The sequence below is a fragment of the Rousettus aegyptiacus genome, unplaced genomic scaffold (genome assembly GCF_014176215.1).
Source record: "Rousettus aegyptiacus isolate mRouAeg1 unplaced genomic scaffold, mRouAeg1.p scaffold_m13_p_2, whole genome shotgun sequence".
NCBI lineage: Eukaryota > Metazoa > Chordata > Mammalia > Chiroptera > Pteropodidae > Rousettus > Rousettus aegyptiacus.
Window position 1 is genome coordinate 117266334 of NW_023416295.1, and position 15141 is coordinate 117281474.

At 40.5% G+C, this 15141-nt stretch overlaps 1 protein-coding gene across 2 annotated transcripts in view; it reads left to right on the top strand.

The window, feature by feature from the left end:
* The first annotated feature begins 10483 nt into the window (after positions 1-10483).
* CPM (carboxypeptidase M) overlaps positions 10484-15141 on the top strand; it is a 65282-nt gene continuing 60624 nt past the window's right edge. Inside the window, exons 1-2 of one of the 2 annotated variants that reach the window (XM_016148464.2) lie at positions 10484-10518; positions 10874-11036. In XM_016148464.2, the coding sequence (XP_016003950.2) occupies positions 10877-11036 (160 nt within the window). In that variant the 5' untranslated portion in view covers positions 10484-10518; positions 10874-10876. Of the gene's footprint in view, positions 10519-10683; positions 10714-10873; positions 11037-15141 lie in introns of those variants that run through there. The other variant, XM_036237981.1, reaches the window with a different exon arrangement.

Consider the following 15141-nt stretch of genomic DNA (forward strand, 5'->3'; position numbering starts at 1 on the left):
TTAAAAAAGAAGACAATTCTGAAACATGCTACTACATGGATGAACTTTGAGGACATTACGCTAAGTTAGGTAAGCTAATCACAAAAGATAAATATGGTATGATTTTACTTGCCTGATACAACATGGTAAAAAATCAAGATAAGTAGACCAAAAAAGATATTTATTCATTAACTAATTCATTCATTCATTTATTCATTCATTCTGTATGCTTTCTCACTGGGAATATAGGCCCAGGAAATTCTAAATGCATAGGTCTGCAGTGAACTCAGTAATCTATATTTTTAAAATGATCCCCAAGTATTTATGATGATCAGCCAGGCCTGGAAACCACCGGACTAGAGAGAAAGCATTAAAATATTTGCATGGGCTAGTAAATATTTGGGACTAATATTCTAAAGTGATTCTGAAGCTCTTACTAAAAGAATTCCAAGTTTAAAATAGAAGACACTTGTCAGCAGGAACCCTTACACCAGAAAATTGCTTTAAAATTCTATTTTTCTCTTAGTTGAAGATCACAATTACATAAATACCTTGATTTCCGCCCTCAGTCGTTATAGATTCAGCATTCTTAACTCTTTATACCTGTTCTGCAGATAGGGAAAGGTAGGTTCCGTGTGGTTAGTTCATCCGAGCAAGTCATACTAAGAAGATCTAAAATAAAGACATAAGCAGAGCCAGCTTCTTGGGCTCAAGACCTATGCAGTCACATAGGGCCATGGTTAGAAGGGCTGTGTGGTGGGGTTAATGCTCTGCTGTTGCCATCCTGAAATTCTTAGTAATTTTTTTTTTTTTAACAAGGGGTCCCACATTCTCATTTTGCACTAGGCCTTACAAATCATTTAGCTGCTCCAGGACTTAGGTCACTGATTCCAAAATGAGATGCTCTAGGCTCAGCTGGAGGAAAGGTCATATGATTAAAGAAGCAGCATTGTCCCTTTTATTCAAGATTCAACGAGCTATTTTATACACAATTTTGATACTGGTTTTGCCATGTGGCACTGCAATACTAACACTAGTATCCACAATTTAAAGAGAATTCAGAGCACACAATAGTTAAAACCAAGTTTCAGAGAGAAATCCTCACAAAGATGAATATAATTTTCTCATAAATATTTACAAGTTTCAAATTCTTAGACATTAGTCACTCCATTTGTCTTGATATTTCCTTGTGAATGAAGTCCATCCAGTGTCTACATCTTATTGAGAAAAATCTGTAAAGCTAATGCAGAAAGAGGAATCAAGAATGCCAAAAATAAATGTTTCCATCTTGAGCCAAAGAATTAATCATTTGTGCATTCATGTGTTATAGAAAATGTGATCCTTTTTTTCCAGTTTTACAAGGCCAACACCTATCAGAAACATTAATTCTTACATTTACTGATTTAGACTAGGTCTCAAAAGCCATAAAAAGGCTGTTTATGGAAATTAACAAAGAATGCTTTTGTATCTTTATCTGAGAATTCTTGCCAGAATCCATTCCAAATTAGCAAAGTAACATTTACTTTACATTTGTATGTTTTAGTGGATTTTATAAACCCTGGTGCTAACTGACTTTTGCTTGTAAAGTAGAGGTATAAACTGATCTTTGGAGAGAAGACTGGTGATAGATCCGAACTGAAATGTTCGTGCCTTGTTTATTAAACACGATCATCCTTTCTCACCAGAAATCACCATAGAACTGGCTTTCTTAGAAGGCGCTGAGGTCCAAAGTTTGGGGTTTTTTGCTTCCTTATCCCTAAGCACCTAATACATTATTAGCACAGGGAAAGTACTCAATAAATCATCTCTTCACACTCTCTCCAATTTTGGCCTCTCAGAAAACAACCTCCTTTCTCCTGCTAATTTTTCATTTATATCCGTTCAAATTGGTCTATGCTCCCAGGTAGCCAACTATTCTTGTTCTCACTTTTGCATTTTCGTTATAATTTATTTGTCCTTGGTCTCACTCCCTCTGATTCCCAAAATGAAAATAATCCGATGACCAACTCTGGTTCATGTTTTGATGAATTAGTGTATTAACAAGGTAGCACGAGACTTCTATTCTCCTTTAGGTAATAGTTTTTACAGTGACAGTGGTATATTGAGATAGTGGCCAATGGAGTGACTCTAAACGTCACAGTTTCTGGCTAGGCAGTTGGGACTTTGCAACATCTCTGTGTCTCATAATTTAGATAGAAGCTTATGGGCAGGAATGGCTCTTTCAAAAAGATATTTATACATTTCTTTATTCAATCATCAAACATGTATTAAGGAGTTAGCTTCTGCTAGGAACATTGAACAGCAAGACCAGGTCCTATTCTCATGAAGCTTATATTCTGGGCATGTGGGGAGAGGATCAACAAACAAATAATAAGAAAATATTTAGTAATAGTAAGTGCTATGATGAAAATAAGACATGGTAGTGTGAAAAATGACTACAAGGGCATGGGCTGCGGGCTACAGCTGAGTAGTCAAAGAGATGTCTCTGAGCAAATGATATCGATATTGAGACCTGAATGATATGAAGGAATCAGACATGCAATGTTCTAGAAAAAGAACATGTCTGACATATGGGAAGAGCTAGTGCACAGGCCCTAAGTTGAGAGGCAGCTCTGTTTGTTCAAGGGTATTGTGGCTAGAATGTAGCATGGCCAAGGGAGATGAGGGGAGAGAGGCAGGCAGAGGCCCGCTCATGTGGGGTCTTAGAGACCAGGAAGAGGCTTTGGGTTTGATTCTGAGTGTAACTAGAAGATACTAGGGTGTTTTAAGTATGAGAATGACATGTTCTGCTTATGTCTTTAAACAATCCTCTGGCATCTGAGTTATGATTATAGATGCCAGAGGGGAAGCAGGGAGGGTAATTAGGACAGAGATGATGGTGGCTTAGGCCAAGATGGCAGTGATGGTTTTGGCAACAGACAGGATCAGAATATATCCTGGGGCAGCAGACAGAGTCAGGATATGTCCTGGAGGTAGGGTCACAGAATTTACTGATATGATACATGTGATGAGAAGGAAAGGAAAGAAATGAGTCGAAGATGAGTCCTGGGATTTTGGTTTGAGTAACTGAATGAACGGTGGCGTCATTTCCCGAGACGGAAAAGCTGGGGCTGGGCGGGGCAGGGAGTCGGTGAAACAGGTTTTCAGAGAGAAATCAAGAGTCACATTTTTTTAAATGTTCATTTTGAGGTCTATTAGACATCCAAGTAGAATTGCCAAATGAGCATTTATGTGTATACATCTGGAGCACATAGGAGAAGTCAAGGAAAAATATTTAAATTTGGGAGTCACTGGCATATAGATGGAAGTTAGAGCCATGGGCCTGGCCGGGTGAGGTCATCTAAAGAGGGACAGTAAATGGAGAAGAGGAGGAGTCAAGAGCGCCACCCCTCAAAGGATGAGCAGAGAAGTCAGCAAAGGAGCCACTGGAAAAGATTAAAATCTGGACTGTGTGTGTCTCGGAAGTCAAAAGAGAGTAGTGACTCAAGGAGAGGCAGCAAACTGTGTGCGATGCTGAGTGGCTGCGTGACGTGCAGGCAGACGTGTGTTCATTGGAGGCCTTGGCAACCTTGACAGGGTAGTTTCAGAGTGATGGGAACAGAGTGAGGGGATTGAAGAAATGCATGTCATACTCTTCCAGGTTGGGCAATACGCCCAAAGCTGTGCTGGTCTCAGAACACACGATGTTCTACAAAGTTTTTCAAATATTTCTTTCTAAACTATGTGGCACACAGAAAATACATGTGTGCGCACACACACACACACACACACACACGCTGTGAAGCTTTTGTTGCCACCTACATAGCTCATAAATCTTGAAATGCCATGAAAGAGCACCCAAATAACCAGCAGTAATAATTTTATGAGGTAGCTCTCCAAGACATCATGAAGAAATAACTAGTAAAAGCAACTGTAAAAAGTCTAACAAAAATAAAGAACCTGACTGGGAATAACTCATGCCTGATGAATTTTTATTTTGCAATGCTAACAAAGCTACCATAAATACATGGTATTAACATCTGTGCTTAAGGCATTCATATCATACCAAACCCCACAACTAGCAAAATTTTGTCTAGAATTGAAACAGACTTCTTTCGCTTGTCCCAAAGTGCTACTGAAATTGTTTCATATTCTATTTAATTTAAGAAATATTTTTATTGAGCAGATAGTAAAGGAAAAGCATTGTGCTTGCTTCTGGAGGGGACACAAAGATGACTCAGAGGAAGTCCTTGCCTTCAAAAAGCTACTGAGCACTCCACTGCTAGGCCACTACCCCAGCAGGGGCAGGGATTGAGTCTCTCTGGGTTACCTCTGTAACCAACACCTAGACGTGGAAGGAAGGCACTTGCCCTTGTCTGTTTGGGCAGCTATAACAAAATACCATAGACTGGGTGGCTTATAAACAACAGAAGTTTCTTTCTTGTGACTATGGAGGCTGGGAAGTCCAGGATCATGGTGCCAGCAGATGGTATTTCTATTTGTGATTGGTATTTGGCAAAGGCTTCCTGGTTCGAAGACAGCCATCTTCTTGCTCTGTCCTCACGGGAAGGAAGGGGTGAGGGAGCTCTGTGGGTCTCTTATGTAAGACCATTAACCGCAGGCTTGAGGGCTTCATCCTCACGATTTAAATACCTCCCAAAGGCCCCACCTCTTCATTCCATCACCTTCGGCATTAGACTTTCCACATGTGAAGTTTTTGGGAGACACAAACATTCAGACCAGAGCAGCACCCAGGTCAATATTTATGAATAAATGAATGAATTCAAAATAGAGAGAGAGAAGTATATCTGGCACATAGTAAATGCTCAATAAATATTTACTGAACAAAAATGTTAGGATATATTACAAGATAAATAAGAAAAACATAAACAAAGGGATATAGGACTAGGACAGTCAGAAAAGATTCTTGAAAAGATTGTGGCTTCTGAAATAGGTCTTGAGGGCTAGATAGCATTCTAACAGGTGGAGTTAGAAGGAAAGATATTGCAGGCATGGAAACCAGAAAGAACTGTTTCTGTAAGATTTTTACCACAAAAAGAGATCCTTTAAAGAGAAAAGTATATGCATGCTGAAAGAGGCTCTCCATTACCCAGTCATGTGAAGTTTACTGCTCTGAGTTCGTTACCTAATATTGAGCCAAATATTCTGTAGGACCAATGTGTATCAAGGTCCTGGGCTGGGTCCCACAGTGATAAGTTACAGAGAAAGCTGCTTTCTATAACTTGTACCTACTACTCCAGCTTGACTTTATCTTCTTGAGAAATAGCAGTTTTGGTTAGGCCACTTGTAAATATTGGATGAAGATAATCAGCCATTCAACCTTAGCCAAAATTATGCAAATAGACCAGGGTAAAACACAGGTAGAAGAGCTTAAACTTCATGTGCTTCAGACCCACCTGTATGCACAGAGGAGGTATATATGACTAGCCACAAATAGTTTTCCTCCCTTACTTTCATGAGAAATAAGCAGGCATCAAGGACACCTGTAGGGCTAGTTGACAGGATAAGAAACCTCTGTGGAATCTTGTCCTGTTTGTCCTCATCCAAACAATTTGGAAAAGGCAAAGACTCTGGAAGATGTGAAAAGATTATAAATAGGACAGACTGAGGGAAAGTCTCTCTCTCCCCCTCTCTTCAGCTGGTGCTCTGCCTCAGAAATATACCAGATGTGTGTCTGGAAGAGGGGAGAGAAGTGGGCAGAGCCGCTTCACAGGTGTGGGACCTGCACAGTCACTCAGGACCCTTGGTTTAATGCCATAGTTTCCCTGTCTTGAACTTCTCAATAAGTTTTGAACATGGGACCTCACATCTTCCTTTCACACTAGGCCCACAGATTGCTTAGAAAGCCCTGGAGGTGGGACCTGGCAAGAACCAGCCTTCAGGAAAAAGCAAGTTCCTGTCTGACTCTCACCTACCTGGGCCTTCAACTGGTGCTTCTTGACCAGCGTTTGGTCAAGTACCTTCTCCTCCCAAGTCAGAGCAGAATGACCTCGGACTTACAAATCTTTGGGTGAGGGAAGAGCAGGAAACAGCGCTCCTGGACTGGAACGCTTCTTTGAAAGCTCACATTTTATTGAAAAGAGAAGTGACACTCACATGTTGTTTCATAATATATCTATCTGTTGGATACATTTTAAAAATAAGATAGGCTTCCCCTCCCCCCCTTCCCCTCAAAAAAACTCTTTAAGTAAGACTGACAATTCAAGAAGATACATCTTCTTCATTACTTGCATATGAAGGCCATCTGGCTTCCCAAATAACTTCCCATGCTGTAGCAATGGGCGGCACACAAGGCCAGGAGAGGCAAAGCAAAGCTCCAATTCAGCAACCACCCACTCACAGGACTCCAGCTTCCTCTCTCTGCTCGCATGGTCTCCCCGTGCCCATCACTGGCAAATTACGTAAACTCGGGGTGTCTGGCTCCTTTTGTTCTACCCTTCTTCCTTTTCTTCTTCTTATAAAGAAAGTTACATTCGCTCACTATAACACAGTCCTAAAATTGCTTTATATTATTTCCTCTTTCAATCTATAGGCTAATTGGTTTCTCATTAGGCCGCCTCCCAGTCTCCATCCCTCTTCCCTGCTCTGGTCACAAGGTCCATTGTCAGTGGGAGCCATCAGGGCCTGTATTCAGCATATGCAGTGTGAACGCTAACAATGATGACGATCATCAGGCTCTTTCTTAACTCTCAGGTTTGGCTATGCAGTTCCTTCTCAGAATGCTCAAAGATTCCTACCTGTCCTTGTGTCTCAGTTTTGATGCCACTTCCTCTGGGAATCCTTCCTGACATATCCCACCCCCGCTTACCACCAAGACTAAGCTTGTCCTCCCATCCTATTCTTTCCTTCCCTTATAGAAATACTTACAACACGGTACTTACTAATTCTTTTTTTTTAAATTATTGAGGTGATAGTAGTTAAAAAAAATTACATAGGTTTCAAGTGTACAATTCAATAATACATCATATGTATATTGTATTGTGTGTTTACCACCCAATATACTTACTAATTCTTACTAACCTGCCCCGCAAAACCCCAAGCACAATCAAAACAGGCACATGCCTGCCTTGTTCTTCACTGTATTCCCCAAACCTGGCAGCTCCTCCCAACCCTGGACCCCCCGCCAAAAAAATTGTTGAATGCTGTTGAAGGCCAGACACTGTTAAGTGATTTTCATTTATTATCTCACTATGATCCTAGAAGGAGAGAATTAGTATACCCATTTAACAAATGGGGAAAGAAAGGCTTATACACACTGAGTAAGTTGCCCAAAGGTCACACAGTTGGAAGTGGTACCATCAGGTTGTCAGACTCTATACATTTAATTTCCTGTGCCACTGGCATTTAATCAGAGAAGCAGAACTACCAGGAGTGATACAGAGTGAGGGATTTGTTTTAAGAATCGAGCCTTTGATGAGCAATTATTTGAGCTCATTAAATGGTCTTTGGAAAGCTATTGGTTCTTCATTCAGTACTGGGCTTACAGTCCATAGGGCACGTAGTTGGGAAGAAAAGATGGATATGAAGTGAGAGAGAGCAAGGATAACTGGAGCCTGCAGGGGCCAACTGGAACCCTCTGGGATGGACTTGGACCCACATTAGCATCTCCTTGCCTCCAAACCTCCAACTTTTAGGTACAGATGCAGGAGCAGTAGGAGCCTTTGTCAGGGGTAAACACACACCTGGTCCAAGGGTCAGAGAAACTGAAGGAGACCTGGCAGGACCTGGAAGAGCAGATGGAATGACCATATGAACAAGGTCACTCGTCATCCCTCTCCATCTTCCCCAGAGAATGATCATTTATGATCATAAAACAAGCAGTTTTGTATTTTCAATGAAAACATCAGAAAATAATTTGTTATCAACATTTATCTGATGCCTATATTCCAGCTATTATAGGCAGATAATAAAATCTGGGGTATTTGGTGGTAGAGATCAGGGGACAATTAGAAAACTTAAGTTTCAATATTTCTGTTGATTCTGTAAGGTGAAATTGAAATACCTCATTTGTAGTCTGAGGATTATCCCCAGTAGTGATTAAATAAAGGCCTACCTCAGCAAAAGCTCAGAGCCCTTAAATGTTTGGGTCCTATTTGTTCATTGGCTAGATTCTATTTGGACCTTGAGTTTTGCTTTGAGTGGTTGTGATATTGTGATTTATAGTAAGAAATAAGTATTTGGTCTTCATCCCCATTTCAGGCACAGAGCTCCTAAAACCCTTAAAATTCCTTAAGTGATGAGAGCTTAAAGGTGTCTCTTCTTATGTTAATGAAGTGACTTTTGGACCCACTCAAGATTGGGAGCTGTTTGCCAGAAGAACCAATCATGTGATTAAACAATTGGAACTTTTAGTCCCATCCCAGCCCCTTGCCCACCTCAAGTGGAGATGAGCTGGAAGTTGAATCCGTCACCAATGGCCAATGATTTAACCAATCATGTCTATGTAATGAAGCCCCTGTAAAACAAAAAGATGTGGCTTTTGGGTTGGTGAACCTGTGGAGATTTGGGGAGGACGGCGCACTTGAAAAGGACGTGGAAGCTCCCTGCCCTTTCCCAATACTTGGTCCTATGCATCTCTTCCATCAGGCTGTTCCTGAGTTATATCCTTTTATAATAAACTGGTAATCAAGTAAGTAAAATGTTTCTCTGAGCTCTGAGAGTAGCTCCAGTAAATTAATCAAACATAAGGAGGTCATGGGAACCTCCGAGATACAGCCAGTGGATCAGATGCACAGTTGATAACCTAAAGGACTGACCCTAACCTGCAGAATCGGAAGGCACCTTCAGGGAGACAGTGTCAAAATTGAGTTGAATTTTGGCTCACCCAGCTGATATCTGGAGAATTGCTTGTTGGTGGTGGGGGAACCTTCCCCCCACCCCATATTGAGATTGGGTGTTTAGCACCTTTTAGATGAGAAACAGCTGTTAGCGTTTGGAATGTGGGGATGCTGGAAATGGGTAGAAAATATGACAGTATGAATCTATAAAAAAAACAGAATTACTCACTATCTCAATATTATTTCTACTGTGTAAAAAAATGTGATAAAAACTACATGAGAATATAAAATAAAACATACGATTCTCTCTGCCTGGCCCTTCCATTTTCCATCCTTCCAGTTTCAGTTTAAACAGACTCATCTTCAAAAAGCCTTCTCTGACCTCCATTCATACCCACTCCAGCCCAGTTAGCACCCTTTAGCATAGTAACTGTTGCATACCTTTTAAAAATTAATTGATATTAAATATTTATTAATTCATACAACTCATTGATGAGTACTATGGATCGTGGACTTCCAGGCTTCAGAACTGTGAGAAACAAATGTCCATTGTTTAAGCTCCCCAGTTACAGTGTTTTGTTGTGGGGCTCAGATCCAGACAGTTACCTTCACAGGTAGGTGAGTCTGTATAGAAGAATGAACTCTGTGACACAAAAAGGGCAGGCAAATTCTTAAAAGTACATTGGACTCACTTAAGGTTCTTTTAAAAAATATCTTTCCTGAGCCTCATTGAGAAAAATTCTGTTCAATTTGTCTGGAGTGGGTCTCTGACACCACTGTTTTTATCCAATGAAAAGGAATGTTATTGCAAATCCATGGTTTTCAAACGAGTCATTTACCTTGACAGGTAATGTGTGACAAATGTGTGCAGTCTCTGCCAGCACCACAAACTCTCAAGTTTTGGTGAAGTCCTTGTTCTCCCTGGTGTAAAGACAGACCACTCCATCCTTCCAGAAAGCAGCACTTTAGGAAGAGAGAACCGAAATTGACCTAAGGAATAATGGTGGAGGGGGGAGGTATTAGATTTGCAAATAGTGATTCTGCTTTCTTCCATGGGATTTCCAGTTTTAAATTTAAAGTTAAATCTCATACACCATATGTATTTCTCGGAAATTTTTCTGGACTCCACACTTGATGGCATTTAAAACTTTTACACACGTGCGTTCTTCTTTCTTAAATCCCACGCGACTGCAGAGCAGGGATGGGGAGTCTGGCGCGGCTGCGAGCGCAACACGGGCGACTCCCGCCGCAAGAGACCTGTAAGAACTCGTGAGAGTCTACGAGCGTCCAGAGCTCGCGGCGCACCTCTGAGCTCCAGGTGAGCGGTGGGCGCGCCCGCCCGCCCGCCCGGTACGAAAAGCCCGCGGAGTTTTTAACATTTCCAAACTTGCAGCATCTGGAGACACCTAAACGCCCGCATGCCCCTCGGCGGAGCGGCCCGGACCTCATCAGCAGCCGGAGCCATAGCAGAGATGAGGACGCACTTCCAAGCCAGCAGTGGCTGAGACGGGCCATACAGCCAGATGTGCCTCTGGAACCCCGTGCGGCGCGAGCGCCGGGTCGTCCAGGTGCGCCGGCCGCAGAGGTGGTGGGGCCGCGCGTCTCGGCCCCGCCTAACAGGGACCGTGCGGCGTCTGAGTGGGCTGGCGGGACGTCAGTCAGGCTATGGGGCAAGGCCTGTGTGCGCCCGCCCCCTGGCCGGCCTATAATGACTGGCCCGCCCGGCGGCCGCGGGCGGCTGGAGGTGCGCGCCTGTGCCGGGGTGAGGTTGCGGGCGCGCGCGCGGCCGGGGCAGTGGGGCAGCGGGACAGCGGGACAGCAGGGCAGCGAGGCAGGCGGGCAGCTGCCGCCGATCGGCGGCGGCGGGTGGTGGAGACTAGCGGCGGGAGAGAGGGGCGGGCGGCGGGATGGAGGGCACCCGAGGTTTCCCGTGTTCCGGTTTGACTAACTCCCGAAGGTGCTGATTCCAACTTTTACCTCCTTAAGTAGAGAGCGGTAGTGTCAAGAGACTTGACACCTGAGTGTTGTGCCGGAGCCAATACGGTCCACACCAGCCCCCCTCCTGCCCCCCGCCCTTCTCTGTTCTCAGCTTTATTATCATTTTTATTCATCTTTAGAACATGGACTTCGCCTGCCTCTGGCTAGGGCTGCTGCTGCCTTTGGTAGCTGCGCTGGATTTCAGCTACCACCACCAGGAAGACATGGAAGCGTTTTTGAAGAGTGTTGCCCAAAACTACACTTCTATCACTCACTTACACAGTATTGGGAAATCTGTAAAAGGTAGGGTCCGTCTCCTGCACTTTTCAAAACTCCTAGTCCTCGCTTTCATTCATTGAATATGCCTTAGCTTCGGGAAGCTACTCAGAGGGGCTCCAAAAGGACCCACCAGTGTCTTGCTTGTTGGTTGTTTTCTGCTCATGTGTGTTGTGTTGTTTTGTTAGGGGAGTAGGAGCAGGAAGACCTGATGTTTTACTAAGCGTCTCCGCTGTCATTGAAGTCCTATGAGTTAATAATGGCGGGTGTGTGTGTGTGCGTGTGTGTGTGTGTTTGTGTGTTTGGATCTTGCAGACATTGGTTGCCCGGGATGTGTATTTTAGTTCCTTTTCTAAATAAACTTTTGCCAAGGAAGTTCGTTTATCCATCTCAGGTTTCCCTTTTTGTTGACCTCTTTAAATATGATTCAGACTGTTAGTATCATTTCTTCAGGTCTTTTAAAAATTAAAATAGTGCAGTTTGTTGGTGAAATTGCTATGTCATGTATAATTAGACCTATGGTTTAAAGTTAGGGCAAAACCATCACTTTTCTAGTTTCTTTTAAATAGTACAGTTCTGTTGGTAAGATTTGAGTTGTGTATAATTAGCCCAAATGTTTAAAATTATGCAAAAAAAGTGGCTCAGATAATGTTAAAGGATGTTTTTAAAATTATTTATTTGAATAAGACAATTACTGGATAATGTATGTTAACAGTGATTGATAATACTTTTGGCATTTTCACATTTATTATTTAATTGTTTTATTGTAATTTAGAAACTATATTAAGTCTAAACATATAACTATGTTATATTAAGTAGATCTCACTTTTATAGATGGAGAATTTGAATCATAGAGAAATTATTTTGCCTACGATAACCCAGATGGTGAGTTTTTAAATCAGATTGGCACTCAGATCACTACCTCAAGGCTCAGACATTTGGAGGCAAAGCAAATAATTTTATCATATAGTATTTCTTAATCTTCTTTTATTGGTACCCACAAAGAAGTTACCAGAAAACTTACTGCTTAAATCTAGTTTTGTCAAGCTCATACAGTTTGGATCTCAACTGTTTATAAGGTGAGTTCAAACCCTACCTGGATTTTAGCTCTGAGCTTTTCAGCCAGTAGGGAGTCTCTTAATTACCATATTTGTATTCTTTCCCAAAAAATTAAGGTCAGGGTTTTTATATTAAGAAGTATTACATAAATTTACTTATGTGCAATGCATAAGTGTATATGTATATAATGGTACCTTTGTTTTTAAACAACATTGCCAAAGAACTGGTGCCAGTTTTACTCTATGTTGCTCTATAATCCAAACTTAAAGAGGTTGGATGTGTGAGAAATTATATCTTGAATCAGCATATGTATCCAACCTTTTGAAATCATTTCCCCCTAAGGCTAGATAAGAGCAATTTTAAAAGATCCAAGAATGCTAATTATGTTAATAAAGGAAATGTAGAACACAACTAGCTTGAGTTATTGTTCAGTCATCATTTAAACCACAAGATGATGAGGATGTTGTTAATTTTAAGTACTTAAACGATTTGGTAAGTTTTTATTTTTTTAATCACATAGTACTTGTGAAAGAAAGCTGAGGACTCTTAATGTGAACCAGCTCTTATGATCTATCCTGCATAATATCAGACTGCAGAAATAGTGAAGGTCAGCAGGCTTCCCCCCTCCCCCCCTTGTATTACTTCTGTGATACAGGACTGAGGAATTATTGTGTAAAAATAAAATCTGACATTAATAGTCAAATGTTTGCATTAAGTTGTTCTGAATAATTATTCATATTAAGAAAAATCCCAAATCTGCTATTCAGTTCCAAGTGGTAGGTTAAACTGCACACTGGTAGCTGGGAGTCACTTGCTGGAGTATCTATCTGCATATTAGCATGAGCATCAAAAGATAGTGCCCCTTTGTTGGCACTCTTTTCACTAAGTAGGCAATTTTCCCCAGTCAACCTGCACTCTAGTGGAAGATAACTTTGCTTAGCAAACTGGACTTATCATACATGTTCTTTTCTTTCTTTCTTTCTTTCTTTCTTTCTTTCTTTCTTTCTTTCTTTCTTTCTTTCTTTCTTTCTTTCTTTCTTTCTTTCTCTCTCTCTCTCTCTCTCTCTCTCTCTCTCTCTCTCTCTCTCTCTCTCTCTCTCTCTCTCTCTCTTTCTTTCTTTCTTTTTTTGTTAAGAACATGGGCAACCTATCCACTAAGGAAGAAAGTAATATTCCTATCTTGCCAAATGCATTTTTAATTTTTGTAAATGCACATCACATTTTCATTGTTGTAATCATGGATTCTATTCTGCTTTTTTCCCCAACTCACATTATTTCACTACATATTTCCATATGTTGACAAAGTCTACAGATATGAATTGGCTGCTATGTAGTATTTTATCCTCTTGATTATCTGAATTTTCTTAGTCTTTTACCACTCTAGGGCAAATCTATAGTTACTGATCTTTGTTGTAAACAGTGATGCTATAAAACCATCAATACATGTTATGATAATCACCTTCTATTATATTTGGTGATTTTCAGTTTTTTATTTTGAAGTGTTAGAAACCTGCACAAAAATTGAGCAAATGTGTACTCAGACATAGTAGACTGACCTTACTTCAGTTGAGTCTTTTCAAGGGAACCCCACTATGTGATGACATAGTAAAGAAAATCTATGTGAAATGAAAAGCAACTCAAAAAAAAAAACCTGACAAATGAGAAAAATCAGTAAAAGTGCAGTGTTCATGTGTTCATTCATTCATTCATTCATTCATTCATTTCTCCATTCAATTAAAGAAGCACCCCTTTTTCTTTTTTCTTTCTTCTTTTTTTTTACTCTTAGCTCTTTGTATAGCAAGGTGGTTGGTACATATTAAGTGATTTATATGTTTGTTTAATGGCTTGAATATTTGCTGAGCAAAAGCTATGGGAAACAAGCAAAGATGTTCCCTGCTATCAGGTAGCCTGAAAATATAAATGTATTTGTTGTGGATTTCCCTAGCTTAGCTCTTCACATCCCAAAAAATTAGTTCTAGGACCACTTAAAATGAGATATCCTACCATCTGTGTTTTAAGAATCTTGTCTTGCCTTCTGCTAAGTCTAATTTTTATCTGAATGAAGAAGGTTGCAAATGGCAAGGGGCAGATAATAAACATCTCTTATCAAATATTTTCCATGTATTAGGTGTTTTAACACATTATTTCAGTCTCATCTCAAAGTGGGCATTATCATCATTTATAGAACAGGTGAAATGAGGCACAGGGAAGTTAATTAACTTGCTGAAGATCACACACTGATAAGTGTTAAAAGGATTCAAACTTAGATTCACTATTTCTCAAGCACATCTTTTTTTCTATAAAGCAGCAGCTTAAATTGGTATGTATGACTTGTAGTATATTTTGAGGGCTATGCTAATCTAGAGAGGAATTTGTTATTAGTATTTTTTTTTCCTGAGTACAAAAGGAATTTAAGTTCATTCAGAAAATTTAGAAGATAGAGCAAAGCACCAAGAAGAAAATTAAAACCTCACCATCCAAAGGAAACATTTAGTAGATTGGAATCACTATGTGCACTATTTTGTGCCTCCACCACCTCTCCACTAAGCCAAATATCTTGTTTGTCCATGCAAACATGTTAGTTCTAAAACTTGATTTTTTATGCCCTATCAATGGATGTACTATTATTTACTTAACTCACACTCCACTGATGGACATTTAGTTTGTGTCTAAAATTTTCCTGTTATAAACAATGCCATAGTGAACATCTTCATAACTGAGACAAGAAAAGTTGTCAGAGCACATACTCTGGAATTACAGTGCCCAAGTTCAAATTCTAGATTCTCTACTTTGTCCCGCTGTGACCCTAGGTTGTTACAATAATTCCTGGCACATAGCGAGTGCTACATAAGAGCTGCTATTAGGGATACGTTTCCAAAAAGCAAATTACTAGGTCTTAGGCAGTTTTAAATATTTGATACATGTAACCAAATTGCCTTCCAAAAAGACTGTATTGATTTATAATTTCACGAGATATGCATGCTAAGAAAAAAATAGCTCTTCTAAATCTTATACTAGTTGCGAATCAGTACTGGAATTAGTGGTTTGAAAGATTACTATAGGATTTGTCAAA